Source organism: Episyrphus balteatus, chromosome 1 (genome assembly GCF_945859705.1).
Source record: "Episyrphus balteatus chromosome 1, idEpiBalt1.1, whole genome shotgun sequence".
In the NCBI taxonomy this organism is placed as follows: Eukaryota; Metazoa; Arthropoda; class Insecta; order Diptera; family Syrphidae; genus Episyrphus; species Episyrphus balteatus.
The window spans coordinates 123,263,426-123,280,950 of NC_079134.1; the positions used below are offsets into that span (position 1 = coordinate 123,263,426).

General features: G+C 28.6%; 2 protein-coding genes across 4 annotated transcripts in view; one reads left to right on the forward strand and one right to left on the reverse strand.

Annotated features, from left to right (window-relative positions):
* LOC129917829 (diacylglycerol kinase 1) overlaps positions 1–16,690 on the reverse strand; it is a 186,931-nt gene extending 170,241 nt beyond the window's left edge. For 2 of the 3 annotated variants that reach the window (XM_055998014.1, XM_055998021.1), the window contains exon 1: positions 16,289–16,689. The gene's annotated coding sequence lies outside the window, so the exon portion shown is untranslated. Of the gene's footprint in view, positions 1–16,288 lie in introns of all 3 variants that reach the window. The other variant, XM_055998006.1, reaches the window with a different exon arrangement.
* On the forward strand, positions 3,612–5,839 carry LOC129917902 (juvenile hormone esterase-like). The gene is made up of 6 exons (XM_055998114.1): positions 3,612–4,636; positions 4,714–4,924; positions 4,981–5,162; positions 5,222–5,360; positions 5,420–5,552; positions 5,614–5,839. The coding sequence occupies exons 1-6, from the start codon at positions 3,827–3,829 to the stop codon at positions 5,774–5,776; spliced, it is 1,638 nt and encodes a 545-aa protein (XP_055854089.1). The 5' UTR covers positions 3,612–3,826; the 3' UTR covers positions 5,777–5,839.
* Positions 16,691–17,525: the final 835 nt, after the last annotated feature.

The following is a 17,525-nucleotide window of genomic DNA, read 5'->3' on the forward strand; positions in this document are numbered from 1 at the left end:
AAATTTCGTTCACAAGTAGATTTATCCATGCAAAATTTCATCTATCTATGCAACTTCAAATTTAAATGACAGCACTCAATAATGAAATTATCGCATTCACTTTAGTGAACAGTAGAGGATTAGTTCGGATTTATTAATGTTGTCCCTTAAAAGTAAATCTTTTATAAATTGGTTAAAATAATGTTCAATGCCCAGAAAATGCCAAGTGGGTAGTGGATGTATACGGTAGAACGGCAGTACCTACTGGATACAGCTAAAAACGTTTTAATTATGACCGAATTTAAAATTCGTTGAGTACACTTTAATTCAATAAAACTACATTTAAACGATAGGAAATATTATAAGGAAAATTTTGCATGTTAATTTTTAAGTTTACGACATACTGGAGCTTAGATATTTGCTTGGAAGCAAAATATCCCAAAAAATGCATTTTTGTGAATAACTCCCCTTAAAACAATGATCGGGTGGTAAGAAATTGGGTTGTTTAAGCCTTTAAATATATACCCCTATCGATCCACATACCTACGGCAAAAGTAACGATTTAAGTAAACAGTGATAAGAACAAGTACCAAGTACCGAGGCTTCTAGCAAAAAAGTGAATAACGGTGCATTATTAATTTTACTGTTTTTTAGTTCAGTAAACATTTAAGCACGTGGTAACATATTTGAACAAGCACACAAGATCATCAAAAATTTTGACTTTTGTCCAGCTAAATCATCAATTTTGCCGTTTCTGCGATCCATGAAATAAAAAATGACAGTTCCTCTGCGCGCAAGGTCAAGTGACACTTTGACTGCAGTGTCTCTAAGAACATAAATAACTAAATTCGATGAAGATAAATTACTACGAAAAAAGTATAAGAGATCGTGGTATCTGACTTGGCAACTTGTAGAAATTAACGCTAAAATTCAAAAACGGATGTAAATATTGCTGATGAACGAAAATACTGAAAAACTCTGTTTTGTTCACTCTTGATGACAGAAACAATGAAGCTATACTTTAATATAAAAATATCCTTTCTTAGATTGAAGCTTGTCGAAATTCATTACAGTTTTAACTATCAACAAAGTATCACAATCGATCTGTATTGTTCAAAATGTTACAATAATTTGACCACCAACCATCAAGCATAACCTGATGAAAGTTGGTAAACTCAAGTGGATCGGAATAAAGATTTCGTTCTCAAATAGCTCAAATTTTTACACTTTTGTAGGTATGGATGGGATCTTTGTGATATACTTCTTCAACACTTCAACAGCCTTTTCAGCCTTGAATAAAAAAAAGCTTTTATTCCACATCTCGAATATATTTGATACTTGATACCATAAGGTTTTTTTTTTAATGGTGTTACTTGCTGATATTTATCCGAAAAGCCCACTCTTAAACTCATACCATTGAGTGCATATGCAATGCACTCATGTTAACTTTTATAAACCAGATTTTTTTTTTAAATCAAATTTTCAAAAACGGGACGTAGAATATTTTATGAAATTTTGGTTTCAGGTGGCATTCCTACCAATTTTTTAAAATGTTTCTTATCAAAAAATTAAAATTAAATAAAAAATCAATTCTATTATATTTGATTTCTTTTTTTTGAAAACGGCTAAAACGATTTGGAAAATATTTTTTCTAAAAATGCATATCAACCAAAGAAATTTCTTACTAGTTTTGGAACTCATATAAATATTTGCCAAATTTAATATAAAAGAAGTCTTAAAATTTTTAGCAACCAGTCCTGTGTTTTATTTTTGGTATGAATACATAACTTGATACACAGGGTGTCCCGGAATATAGAAACGAAAATTTTAGGCAAACAAAAAAAAAAATTCAAAGAAACGCTCTATCTGCAATGTTGATAATATTTATCTATGATTTAAGAAAACTCTTACTTTAGTATGCCTTTACTCATGTTTTTTGTAATTTATCTGTAAATGAGGCGTTCAGAATAATAAAAGGGTCAAGTCCATTTGAAATTTGTGCATTATTTTGCTCAGAAACTAAAGAAGCTTTTGAAATAAATGTTTCATAGATCAATAGCTCTATACCTCTTGCAATTGATGATTTTTGATTTTGAGTCCAATTTTCTTCCACAAATGTTTGATGAACATAGTGTTTTATTAATTTATTCTTATGAAAAATATAATAATAAAGAAAAAAATTATTCACAAGTTTACTTGAAAACTCATGTAATAGGGTAGAGTTGCCTAATTCCGGCCGTCTCCAGTAGCCGGCCACTTTTCAGAAAAATCGTTATAACTAGTGATTTCGTAGGATTTATTCCAAATTTTTGCTCTTATGCTGTTCTTTTAAATGTCCCTCATAAAATAACATTATTCTTATTATTCTTGTTATTCAGTTTTCTTAGAAAAAATAACTTTTTGTGAAGTGATCCAATCGGGTATGTTTTTTTTTTTTTTGTAATTTTACTGCCGAAACCTACTACCGTAATTAGTGTTTTGTGGAAACAATTTCCGAGCTAATGCTTTGAAATGTTGTTTTTATCATTAAATATATATTATTCTTCAAATAAAATAGCTTTTTAATAGGAAAAAGATGTGAATTTTGGTAACTTTAAGGGGGGCTGGAGATAGAACACAAAAAAATACTTTGAAATTCAAGAGTTTCCTGAATTCGGCCCTCTTTTATTGATAAAAGTTTACAAAATGGGAAAAAATAAGTACATTTTTGAATCAATCAAAATTGTTTCTAAATTCTAAAAAACACAAAATTTTTAAATAAAAAACATTCAATTTATTTAAGCTTGACCAAATAAAGTCAGCGGCCGGAAATGGGACACTAGATGGCCGAAAATAGGAAACAAAGGCCGGATTTAGGCGAATCAGACTTTTTTATACAAAAACTTAAATAAAATATTTTTGGGAAATATTATTAACTTTTTTTTAACGACGCCGAAAAATTAATAAATAAAGTACATTTCATTTCAAGAATTTTTCGAAAATGTTGATATTTGACGTTTCTGTGCTTTATTTTATGAGACACAATCCTTAAGGGGCCGGCTACTAGCAACTCTACCCTATCTTATGATATTTGGGAAAACATGTACCAGAAAAAATCTTCAAAAAAAAATTTTTGCTTCAGTCTTCCTTTTTTTTTGCTTCAGTCTTAGAATAAAAAAAATAATTTTGTTTTTTAGGTAATTTTTTATGTAAAACACATTAAGAACAAAAAGATATTTGAAGTGTTTTCCTTGATTTCGTTTGCATGTTAGAGTCAGTTCTTTGGATTCAGACTTTATTGAAATTAAGACTAACCTACCACAAGTTAGTTTTCTATCCAATATTTTGTACATTTCGTTAGCACGCGACATGCTTCAACCAGAAGACACTATATCGTAGGAACATATTGCTGATAACACTCCAATACTTCCATTGACCACAAAGCTTTACGAACCTATCATTTGATTAAAAAAAAAACTCTTACTAAATAGTAACCAGATAGTAACTTCATGAGAAAATTTTTAAGTTTTTAAGAGAAATACTATGAAAATTAAAAAAAAAATATGTAGTAACCATGACTTATTTCCTTACGAATCTCAATTTATTGAAATGATATCTCAATAATGTTATGCATTATTTTTCGCAGAAAACCTTAAACCAGATCTCGTTTCTTCACACAATAACAAACCTTGCAAGAGTAAATTGTAGAACACCGAATTTCCAACTAAATCAGCTGACAGCTGATTGAAATTAACTGATGGGGATTCCCAAGCAGATAAACAATTATTTTTTTTGTTGTATTTTGTTTTGTTGTCTCTATAAATAGTTGATTCAATTAATATATTTTCTCAGTTTGACTTTGAACATTATGATAAGATTATTGTTTCTCACACTGAGTGCGGCAGCAATTGCTACGATCGCTTCTTCTTCGAACATTGAAGTTTCAACAACTCTCGGAAACATACGTGGTGTTAAACTAAAGTCACGATTAGGTGAAGAATTTAACGCTTTTCGAGGCATCCGATATGCGAAAAATCCTATCGGTGAACTACGATTCAAGAATCCCCAACCAGTAGAATCATGGAAACCTACGATTTTCGATGCAACAAAAGATGGACCTAGATGTCCTCAGGACCAATTTGATTCACCTGATAATTCTGAAGATTGTCTACGATTGAATGTTTACTCCAAGGATTTAAATGCATCAAAACCTGTTATCGTATTCATACATGCTGGAGGATTTTACGGATCATCTGGACGAAGTAATACTGACGCTGGTCCTCAGCTTCTAATGGATCGAGATATAGTTTTGGTAACCATTAACTATCGGTTGGGTACACTTGGTTACCTTGCCACTGGAACTGCTGAAGCACCTGGAAATGCTGGCTTCAAGGATCAAGTGATAGCTCTGAGATGGGTTCGGGATCATATTCGAAATTTTGGAGGTGACCCGAACTCAGTTACTTTGTTGGGTTACAGTGCAGGAAGCATGAGTATTGGTTTGCATATGGTTTCGCCGATGTCAAAAGGTCTGTTTCACAAAGGCATTGCAATGAGTGGATCACCGGCGCTTTTAGAAAAATATAAAGAAGATCAGTTGGATCTTGCTCAGAGACAGGCAAAGTTATTGAATTGTTCAGTAGATAATATTGATGAAATAGTAAAATGTATTAAAGAGGTATGTATTTTATACTTGAGTGTTTTTGCTTATCAAATTTTTATTATTGTGTGTTTTTTTTTTTCAATTTTTTAAAGACACCCTTTGAAGATTTTCTAAAAACTTTTGACAAAATGTTTGATTTCGGATACCATCCAATGTTGAACTGGCGCCCAGTAATAGAAAAAGATTTTGGCCAAGAAAGGTTTTTAACAGACGATCCGGTGGCTGCATTAGAACAGGGAAATTTCCAAAAAATACCACTAATTGTTGGCATGACGAAGGACGAATTCGCTCGTATCGCTTATTGTAAGATTAAATGGTATTTTTATCAATTCTTGTCATTATCTATTTTTTTTTTAAAGATAACTTGAAAGATGAAAAAATAGCTAAAAAGATGAATGAAAATTGGGAAGAAATTGCTCCAATCATGTTGCATTACAGAAATGTTACAAATTCTAAAGAAAATAGTAACCTTTTAAGAGATGCTTATCATATGGATAAGGAAATTATTCCTGGAACTACACCTTTTGAACCTTTTGGAAAAGTAAGTATTGAAAAATTCTAATTTTCTATAATCTTCTTAAAATTTGAATTTTTTAAAAGCTTTACAGTGATGGAGTTATTGGGTTTCCAGTTCATAGATTTGTACATTTAGTTGGAAAATATACTCCAGTGCACTATTATTGTTTTTCCTACAAAGGTCGTTTTAGTGATTTCAAATATCCAGGAGATACTGCATATGGTTTGATGAATTTTACAACTAAGGTTCTTTGTTTTGAGAGCTTTTTTTTTAATTTTTAGGAGCTGTTCATCATGATGATTTGTTGTATCTTTTACATGTACCCCGGTTAGCACCACTTTTTTCGAAAACTGATCCTGAAGATAAGATTGTTGAAAGGCTAACAAGATTATGGACACAGTTTGCTAAGACTGGGTATGAGGAATAATAGAATTTTAATTGTAATTTTTGTATTTTTATTATTTTTTTTGTACAGAAATCCCAATAATAAAATGGATGAATATCTCAAAAATTTGGAATGGAACCCATTTACAATTGAAGATGAGAACTATTTAAACATTGGCGATGAGTTTTCTATGGGCAAAAAACTTTTTGATGAAAGATTTTCGGCTTGGGAGAAGATTTTCAAATTGAAATAGTAGACGAATAGAAGCCCATTTTTTGATAACAACTAAAAAAAGGAAGTTCTTGGTTTAAGTAGCTAAAAAATGAACATACTAATCGGAAAATAAAGGATTACTTGGTTAAAATTCTGAAAAATTCAAAACTTTTTAAAAGACGCTGCCATTTTGTTCTTTAGATTTTTTAAATAAATGTTGTTGCTAATTGCGCCGTTTGGATACAAATAAAATTATTAAATATTTAAGGCTTTCACTGAATGATAATTCCAAGAGAAAACTTTTAAGCTTATATTTGTTTAAATTAAACACTTAATAAAGAAGATATGAAATAAATAATAAATGAAGGAAAAAAAAATGTTTTTATATATTTTTTAACAACAAAGATCTTTAAAAAAAAACTAATCTAAAATATCATGATATATCTTTTTGTAATTAAAAAAACTTCTTCTGTATTTTATGTTTTATGTCACGAACTAGTTTTGAACAAATTAATTTTCAAACTCAAAATTAAAAAAAAAAAAACAGCAAACAAAATTCAAACCAATTTCTTTCGAAATTTAATGTACTTTTTTTTTAATTTTCTGTATTCAATTTAAAGTCAAAAGCTAAAAACCAGATGATTTTAGAAGAAAAAATAAAGTTAATAAGATACCAACTCTTTACTACAATAATGTTTTTTTGTTTTTTTGTATTAGTCACTCTCTAAAAAATTTCAAAACCAAGTTATGAACGGTTTTTTAAAATAAATGAAAAAAACCTTCGAGTAAGGGTCATTTTTAAGCACAGCTTAAACTAATGATAAGTACCTATCTCATACGCTAGATGTCGAAATAAAATTTTTTCAAAAACACCTATTTTTTACTGTTTTTTTACCGACTTCCAAAAAGGAGGAGGTATTCAATTCGTCTGTATTTTTTTTTTTTTTTTTTTATGTTTGTTACCGCATAACTTTGGACTGAGTGAACCAATTTTGATAATTCTTTTTGTATTGGATAGCTGTTGGCTGCAGTGTGGTCCCATTTCAATTTCGTTCACTTTTTGCTGTAGGAACTATTTTAAAAACCATAAAACCCAGTTTTGATCCATGGAAGTCGGTCTTGTTTTTTTGCTAAAAATGATTATTCGGTTGGTTTTTTATTTTTAAGAATTTTTCAGAGTATTCAAAAAATCTGAAACTAACAGAATATTTATGTATGCAAAAATTTAAATTTTTAAAATGATACATATTTGAGCGAAAAACGGGAAAAAGAATTTTTTGCCCAACATTTTTTGACAGTTTTTTATTAATATCTTTTTTATTAGACAAGTTAAGTTTATACAGTAAATAGATAAAATACAGGACAATATATTTACAAGAAATTTAAACATGTTCACATTCAAAATTCTGAGATACCTATCGGTAAAAAAAATGACATTTTTTCAGAATGTTAAGTTTTTTTTTCAACTTCAAACGATTTGAGCGAGCCAAAGACGAACGATGTTATCTTTTTTTTACATATTCTTAAACCTCAGACCCTAATACAACTTTTGACCACTATTACATTTAAAAATTAGAGTACCTACTTTTTTTTCGGCCATACAAAAGTGACACACCCATCCATAGAATTGAAGGGTTACTACTGTCAATTCTGGAACCTTAATATCAATCAGGAAAAATTGTTGGTAATGGTACTCAAAAAAGGGGTTCAAGCTTCAAGCCCAAGTGAAAATTTGAAATTGGGTACTCAGTAGATAATGAAGTTTTTTTTTTTAAATACGAGTATCAAATTATTGTCTCGCTGACTACCGGACTGTTCTTACCAGAGCAGCAAAATTGAAATTTATAAATCAATCGGTAATCACTTCATACCAAAACTTCAAGTTTATAAAATTAAAAAGTACTTTGACACGTAGCTTAGTAATACTATTCTTGTAATTATCACCATTAATTCAAATATACCTAAAAAAATCTCAAAGGAAAAGATTGAGCTAATTATTATAACTAGCCGACCCCGCACTCAAAATTCGAGTGCCAATTGTAACTTTTATTTATGCTCAAATAAGCACACTATATAAATCACTTTATTTACTACTAAGAATATGCAACACTTAATTTTATTCGAAATTCGAGAATGTCTTCGAAGGTTCTCGTCTTTGCTTTTAGAAGTTTCCACTTCCAGAAGGGAGAGGGCGTGGTTCAGCACATTTGTTTTTGTTTTTTTCCTCAATTTTAATTTATTGTTTTTATCTATTTCGGTAAAAAAAAAAATAAATAAAGTATACATTCTGCACATCTAGATAAAATTTCCTATCGTTCGGTATATAATTTATGCCCCTTCGGTTTTTGTGGGCCGCGTATTTTGTACCACAAAATAAGTGTTTGCCGTTTTATTATATGATTGGCTTGAAAAGTGGTACAAGTAAAATAACTTACAAAATAAATTTGCATAAATATTTCTGCCATGTTTGAAAAATCAATTCCTTGCTTATTGTTCTTTAAATTTAACAAAAGATAATTATTCACTTTCAATATCATTTTCTAAATTAAACTAACACAATTTGTTTGTAAACAACACACTCCAAGTAAATAAAAAAAAAAAAATAATAAATAAACTATCTTCATGTTCAAAATCAAAACAAGAACTTGCATCTTGTCTTGTTAATATTATTATTACTATAATAACCGCAACCTCAATATACACATATTACTGATGCATTGTCTAAATATTTACAACATGACTATATTTGAAATATAAAATGTAAATATTTCTGTCTAATAGTGCAACTCTCAATATTTCGATAAATTGTTTATACTTAAAAATAATGCACCATCATGTCAGGCTGGATAAACCGAATTAATTACCACTTAACTGGAATAATATGTGTGTGGGAATATCAATATATACGATTTAATGTTATTTTTAAAATTCAAGCCGAATGCATTTTGAAGCCATAAATTATATTTGAATTATGCGAATAATTTTATTTATTGATGATTTTCAGGGGCGTTAAGTGTTCAAGATTTTTGATTTATTTAATGTCTGGTTGTTGGTTGTACGTATACAATTTACACATTAGGGAACACTCTTTGCTGCTGTGGGTCATTGATAAAAAATGTTGTATTTTATTTTAGTACATTTCTGTGTGTGGTATTTATTACTTATCATAAATGGATTCAAACAAAAATTTGGTAGGTATTAATTAAGAGTTGTTTAAATAATAAATATGAATATTTTTAAAATAAATTTGATTTCGAATAGAAATTTTACAATAATATTTAATGTTTAAAATGATATATGAAAAATGCATGAAAATTAATTACACTGCGAAAAGTTAATCTTGTTTTCAAAATATTTCTATTTAGTACAGGTAAAATAGGCATTAAATAAAAAAATTGTTACACTCATGAAACTTGACAAAAAGTTTGCTTTTGGGATAAGAACCAAGTCTATAAAAAAAAAGTTGGGTGAAAGGGTGTTTTTTCGCGGACAAGAGGGAGGGGGTGAAGGTCAAAAATATACTGAAAAAAATTGTTGTCGAATATTATCATATGACACAAGTTTTCAAGGTATTTTTTGATGCTGAATCTAATGACATAAAAATAAAGTCAATACGATTGCTCTAAGAAAAGTTATTGCCGATTAAAAACAAGGGTGCTTGTTTTTTGACTTCAACAGGTAAAATATAACCGAAACCCATGTGAAAAACATGCTTAATTTTTAAAACTTGGTGTAAATGTTTTGGTTGGGATAAGAATTAAGAATCTATAAAGTGTACAAAATTATCTTCAGTGAAAGGGTGTTTTTTTTTTTAAGAAATGATGATATTCGGAATAAGTACCACAAAAACTAGGAACAAATTGTTACACCAATGAATGAATATGAATGTTTTTAAAATAAATTTAATTTCGAATAGAAACTTTACAGTAACATTTAATGTTTAAAATGATATATGAAAAATGCATGAAAATTAATTACACTGCAAAAAATCAAGTCTAGTTCTCAAAGTATTTCTATTGTTTGTTTTGCTTTGAAGAGTGAAGCAAAGTTTATTTTGTTTATATAAAAAATTATTGCTTAAAGGTGTGTGAGGTAAGTTATTTTATTGGATTCCTGCTCCTCACAGTAAAACTGAAAGTTTATTTTCTTTTTCAAATAAAATGTCTCGACTTGGTCGCATGTAAACACTTGGTTAAAGTTGCTTAGAATGTTAAAGTTTTTATATCTTTAATAAAACCAAAATCTGGTTAAATTTTATCATTTATTTGTATAAGAAATGCAAAAAAGGATTAAAAACTGTTTTTAAAATAACGAAAACTTTATTAACTAGGTACGTCATTTTATTTCTTGTATTACATAGACTTTTAGAATTTTTTGTTTGAAAATTGTAGAAACTGTTTTTTTAATTATTTTTTTTTATTAATTACAACATTTTAGAAAAATAAAAAAAAAAAAATGGTATGCAATTCTTAAGACGTTTTTATTCAACACATATTGGTCTTTTGTATTTTGTATATAAACTTTAGAAATTGGAATTTAACTGCTTTTGGAGAAAAAACCGTTTTAGAGATTTTTGATTTTGATTCTATTGCCAATATAACGTTACTTGAAATTTTGGTAATTAAATAAAATCAAGTTCCCTTCCAGGGAATCTTCCAAAAATCTCCAAAAATAATTCTATCAGTCTCATAACAATCATTTTTTTTTTTTTCAATTTTCGAATTAATGTACATTTTTTTTTCTTTTTTAATATAAGTTGAGTCTTACCTTTTACATTTTTTGTCAAAATGAATAAAAATGGAACTATTCAATAAAAACGACACCAATCTCTTTTCCAAGATGGCGGCTGCTCCCGACATTCTATTATCCCAAAAAATTGACTTTTATGATGAGGACACATTCCATGAAAAAAAATGTTGTCCCTCGAAAAATACAATTTAATTTACTAATTTGCTTAGTAAATATTATACATTTTTTTTTAATAAAAACATTTCAGAAAAAGTAAAAACAAATGGTATATACAGATTTTAAGAAGTTGTTTCCACACATAATGGTCTAAAAAAATACTATGCACACTTTAGAAATTTTAACGTAACTGCTTAAAACCCTCAGAATTTTTTTAATGAAAGTTGTTAGAGCCGTTTTAGTGAAAAACAAGATTTTTGATTTTGATTCTATTGCCAAGTACCGTTAATTTTGGTTATTAAGTAAAATCAATTGTTGCAGAACAAAAACCTGGGTGATTTTTGGAATCATCTGCTTTGATGGTAATTTTAGAAGGACTCTTACCTAGCCAATCGGATAAAGAAACAGTTAGTGAAATGGTTAATGGATCAGTCGATTCATTTCAAACTTGGTACGTAGCGTTTTTTAGAGACTCTACTTAATCTAATTAATTAATTAATAAATAATTAATTTTGGTATCTGTCATAGAACAATGTTGTAAAATTTAATTTTCTAGAAAAAGGCTCGTTTTTTAGTGAATTTTTACAATCGAAAATCAAAGCCAAAGAAACAATTTCTTAAAATCTGGGGTCGAATTACAACATACGATTACGATCATTCGTTAACGTTTTTACTATTTGCGTCTCTATTTATTTAATAGAAAAAGATAGGGACACATAGCAACCATACGTTAACGAACGTATGCCGTAATTCGACCCCTGAATTTCTCCTAAATGACTTATTGAAATTTCAAGGAAATTTAACGTACATAACTTTTCTATAGTTTTAATAGAAATGAAAAATAATTTTTAGAATAATTTTATTTGAAAATTCCAATTTTTGAAAGCAGGGCATTGAATTCTTTGGCCTTGATGGTTTATTCAATTTCTTACCACACTTTAATTTATTTTAGGAGCACAATTTTATTTCTCATAGATTAGAGAGATTAGATTCTTCCTTTATTCATTAGATAAATTACAATTTTTTTTTTCTATTGGAAATACGGACATGACAATGCTGCCGTCTGCCGGAAATGACATTTCAGTAAAAGAAATAAAATTATATAAAGAGAAGATGTATCAAAAAGATTTACATTAAATTTGAAATAATAAATTACATAAATAAATATTACACAAAATATTAGACAAAAGTTTATATTAACATAGATATGAGGAATAAATTTGTATATAATTTTAAATTTTAAGTATTAAATTTTTAATTTTAAAATTTTAAATTTTTTAAATTTTCAATTATTTTAAATTTTTAATATTTTTTAAAAATTTTTAAATTTTTTAAGTTTTTTTAAATTAAAATTTTTTATTAATTTATTATTTCTCATATACATATGTATTGTTTTTTTTTTTCCTCTGGCGAACAAGGTATAAAAAAAAAGTTTTTGAAAATTTAAGCAACTTGAAATCTTACAGCCAGGTTATGCGTTTTATTTATTTCATTTTTTGTTAAGATCTGAACTATGAAGATTCAAACTTGAAATAACTTCTATTTTTCCTAATATGATTCCTCAAAACCTTTTCATCAAATTTCCCTAGAGCAATCAAATAAAATCATATAAAATTGACCTAAAGCATCTCAAACACAAGTTTTTTTTTTTTTTTCTTTTAAGAACCCAAATCCAATTAAATAAAACCACAGAGGACTTCTTGTTTAACATTAATGGCTTTCCCTCTCAACACATTTTTGGGTAAACACTCATACAATTTCTTTAAATTAATAAAAAAAAAAAAAATTTGCACATGACACTTAAGATTTTTCAAAGTTCACAAGTCACAACAAACTATGTATATTTTTCCTTTGTAGAAAACAGCATCATTATGAACGAATTAAAAATTTAAAAAAAAGGAACTATTTTTTCAAACACAAAAAAAAAGGAAATGTACTTAGAATTTTCTGAAGAAAACTTTTTCCTTAGAATACAAAAAGAATATAATAATTAAAAAAGTTTCCTTTCCCATTGGGGATAATCATAAGAAGCACAAAATCCTTCTTCATCACATTCGCAGCTAAATCCTAATATTTGTTAGAATTCCCACGAGACCAAAAATATATGAATACATAAATATACATTAACACAAGTATACTGTATTCGATATAAAGTCATAAAACTAAGAGCACATCAAATACCAGACGAAACAAATTAAACGATAAATTATTGTATCTTTTATTCTTTATGATCTAAATTTAGTTCAACAAAAAGTGTCCTGAAGTGTTTCTGTTTTTTTAACGTTTTAATTTTCATCTCATCAACATTATTTAAGTGGCAGAAAGTCTGAGACAGAAAACACAATTTCAGGTAAACAGATTCTCCCAAACCCACACTAACAATTTTTAGATAAATATATTTATATTTAAAATACGAGTAAAAGTATCTGTTGAGTTGTCTGAAGTACATTATACAAACATGCAGACATACGTAGTACAAAAATTTTATTTTGTTTGAGTTTTTAATTTAAATTGTAATATTTTATGTCACCGACCACGTTATTGTTAGTTTTTATGTGAACAAACTCATTAATGAAAAGATTATTATATGAGTATACCTATATTTATGTGTGTTTATTTAATAAACCATAATTTTAGAGCTTTTATGTTGAGTTCTAAATTAAATCTTTAAGCTACATATTTTAAATGAATATTATTTGATAATTCTTTCGGAAAATGGGTTATCTGATAACGTATTAAATCGGTTTCGGAAGATAAATTTGCTCCACTAATAAACAAGGGAATCATTATTTAATTTTCTTGTGGAAAAAAATTAATTGAGGGGGTCCGGTTGGATTTAATTTTTACTTTCATAATTTGTGAAGGAAGAACTATGGATTAGATCATAAAAACAATAGTTAAGGCCAACGGGACCCCCTAAATTAATTTTTTTCTCATTGTAGAAAACTTGCTTTACTTCATGTCATAAAACAGACAGAAACTACGGCGATGCTCTTTACTGCAGGTGTTAACCGATGGTTTTTTCTTAAGCTTTAATCGCCTAAAGTTTTAAGCCTTCGAAATCACTCGCTTCACTACGGATGCACTTGTTTTAACAACACTTTTTCGTTTTTTTTGGTGGCAAAGTCATGTAAATTTTACGCGAGTCGCAGAATCGGTCTTCTGTCAGCTGCTGTAACTGCACTCACTGTTCAGGCTTTCATATTTTTTCTACAGTTGTACTCATTCCGTAAATATAAATGAAATAATTTTTTGGGTTTGATGCGTTTTTTTAACTTTTTGATGAAAAGGCGGGTGACACTCAAGATTTTCGCTTTTTCTTCCTCTGCCAATAATTTCGCGCTACCCATTTAAACTGACATTAGCTAAAAATTACCAAAAGACATTGGAAAACATTTTTGCATTTCCATCTTCTTTGATTTGCACACGAAAACCAATAAAAAAAGGGGTGCCCTATTTAAGAGAACAAAAATAGGAGCACTTTTTTTACAGTTGTTCCGCAAAAAATTGCAATATTTAACTAACGGGACATTGAAAATGAATGATATTGCTCACAGAGAGAGTGCATAAGGGGGCATACAAAATAGTAAAATATTGACCACTTATCTATTAAGAGACTGGAATTATACCCACTTTTATTAAAAACAAAAGGGGTGTCCTATTCAAGTGGCGATTAGTGTACATATGGCAAGTTATTTTATTTTTGTTGATAAAAAATCTATTACAAACCTCAAAAAACTATTACATTTAAGTGAATCAATAAATAGCTCTTTATATAAACAGAAAGAGGGACTTTCGAGAGCCAGTGCTGCCACTGAGAAATTTGATTATACTTTTCGCCAAGTTCTCTAGCAACTTTGGCACTACACCCTTATTTACAGGAAACAACTGAGGCCATTTTTGACCCCCTCTAGCTTCTACACCATAGCTGCCAGAAATTTGAAACTCTCTTCATTCGTTGAGCTGGTCAAACTCCTGACAAAATTTCAGTAACTTTGCATGATTAGTTTCGGAGATATAGGCTTTCAAAAATTGCAAAAACCGTAACTGACTGACAGATCATCAAAATTATAGAGCACTTCCAGTTATTATAGGAACATGAAACTTTGCACAGCGAATGGTCTTGTGGTCTTCAATTCAGGTGCATTTCTGATTATTGAAGTTATACTTCTTATGGGGCGGTGGGTATGAAAATTTGTTTTTTGACAAGAATGTCAAAGGGATTATGACGCGATCGCCATCTCCGCGACAATTGGGCAGCAGGGCTGTCGTTTCACCTTTAGAGTTGGTTGTACTTTAGTATTTAAAAATGCAGTACGCCGCAGTACGGTAAAAAAAACACACAACACGTGGCAAGTTGCATGTTTCATGTCGCAAGTTGCATGTGGCAAGTACCATGTGGCAAAATTCATGTGGAAAGTTTCATGTGTCAAGTTGCATGTGGCAAGTTGCATGTAGCAAGGTTGCATGTGGCAAGTTGCATGTGGCAAGTTGCATGTGGCAAGTTGCATGTGGCAATTTACATGTGGCAAGTTGCATGTGGCAAGTTGCGTGTGGCAAGTAGCATTGCTAAAATTATTGAGAGAAACTGCAATTAAGATGGTTCTTTTCGAATAGTTGCAACTGATTTTTCAATTTTGATTTCATTTAAAGTAATGAGACGCTGCAGATTTTTTTTTTAATATAATATTAGTATGTACTACAAAACTTGTAAATTTTAATGGATAATAATATAATCGCATATTTATTCATGAGATCCAATTCCATTTTTCAAGAAAACGCTCAACTTATTTTAATTACTTAGTTTAATTTATTTTTCTCTGAGTTTTGAAAAGCTTGTTTTTTGCAGAGACATTTTTTATAAATTTTTTCGTTCACGTCTAGTCAAATTCCACAGAAAAACTTTTAAGCACATGTTTTATGTGATTAAGTAATTCGTTGGAAAATTCTAAGTTCTTTTTGCTAAGACGATATGAATTAAAAAATTGGATTTTCGCATTTTACTTTTTATCCTTAACTATGTACTTACAATACTCACATCAATGTAAAAGATAAATAAAACAGCAACACTTGATATTAAATATAAAAAGTAGGTACCTAAATTTTCAAATGCAATGTTATACTAGTGTGCAGCAGGTATTTTAGTAATAAAAAACTGATTCAGAGTAGTATTGTATCTAATGAAATCAGCCAGTATAGATATGACATGAGCCTTCATGAATTACACTGGTCAACAAAATTGAACTTTTTTTTGCCACAAGAACCAAGATATACTTTTCTAGAGGTTTTTGATGTGCTAAACTTGAATCTGAAGTCCAAAAAATTTGATTGGTCTCCGTTTTTTAAATATTACCGTTATAAAATGCTAAAAAAACGTAATTTTGGCTGTTTTCGAGGAAACGTTTTTATGTTTCGAGTTAAGTACATCAAAAACCTCTAGAAAAGTATATTGTGGTTCTTGTGGCAAAAACCTTGTTGACCAGTGTTATCCTTACTCAAAAAAGGACATTATTTAAATTTTTAACCTCAAAGTAGATACTCAAATTTTTCAGATATCCATAAAAAAAAAACAATAAAATTTCAGAATTTTTAAAAAATAATTTTGCAATAAAAACAAAAAGATATAACAAATATAGAATAAACTTACAAGATTTTCTGGTAAGTTCTTTTTCATCCAAACAATTTGTCTACAATTTGATGATCCTTTTTTTCTCGATTTTTGGAGAATTTAATTTGAATTTCTTTATTATTATCTTGAATGTTGTATTATATGAATTTAAATGTTTTACACTGAATAAAATTCATTTATTTAATAGAATTCAATTAGTCTTCCGATTTGGCAATAAACAAAATATATAATTTTTATTTTGCTGTTAATGTTCTTGTCACCTTTTAAAACATCGCAAAAGACAACAGATTACTTTTTTTTTTTGCTTTTTTATGTTCCACTCCGAGTTTTTAAGAATATTCTATATTTATTTTCAATATTTTATCTATATTTCTATTTGCAAAGAAATTAAAAAAAAAAATAAAATCACATAAAACACATCGTTTGCTTTTTTCTTAGAAAATAAAAAAAAAATTAAAACAAAAAAATATATGGAAGAAAAATAATCACCTCTGATAAATAATAAAAAAAAATCTTAATTTGTTTTGTTTAGGTATCTGAGAAATTTTTCAAAAAAAAAAAAAAATTCATACACATAAATATATTTATTTATTTATTTAAATACAAATATATTTTCAAGATGTTTCGTAAAAAAAACAGCACGACATGATGTCCGAAATATCTTTGTGTATATTTTTAATGAAAAAAAAAAAAAAAAAAAATGTCTCTGTCTCGGTTGAAATATCTGCATAAAAAAAATTAATGTTTTTTTTTTTTTTTTCTAACATACACACATTTTTTGTATATAAGATATTAAAGGTATATCCACTTCACTTGTCTGATTATATTCGTCACTATAATGTATTTTTATTGCTTTTTTATGTTTTGTTTGGATAAGTTGGCACAATAAATGGCTTGGAATAAATGTCAAGTTGCCTGGAATGTAATTAATAATTAACTTGATAAAAGTCACCGTCAACACGCACGTTGAATAAAAAAAAAAAAACACAAAAAAACAAACTTCTAAAATAAAATAAACAACAATGATGATCTCGTATGCAAAGGAAAAAAGAGGGAGGAAATAATACCACACCAACAATCTCATAAACACTCGAAATTGCGTTCACCTTTAGATAGTTTATCTTATATCAAATATCTCTGCATTCTGTAATATGGGTACACAAATTAGGTAAAGTATCGCACAAGTGGCCGTCGTCGTCGTTGTAGAGTCGCCCGACCGACGTCGTTTGTCGTTGTTTTTGTTTTGTTTACACTC

Excerpts from the sequence above, each read along its gene's own strand:
- LOC129917902 (XM_055998114.1), top strand. The coding sequence starts at position 3,827 with ATGATAAGATTATTGTTTCTCACACTGAGTGCGGCAGCAATTGCTACG. Across the intron at positions 5,163-5,221 it reads CTTTTGAACCTTTTGGAAAA|CTTTACAGTGATGGAGTTAT; the intron begins GTAAGTATTGAA and ends ATTTTTTAAAAG. Across the intron at positions 5,361-5,419 it reads TCCAGGAGATACTGCATATG|GAGCTGTTCATCATGATGAT; the intron begins GTTTGATGAATT and ends TTTAATTTTTAG.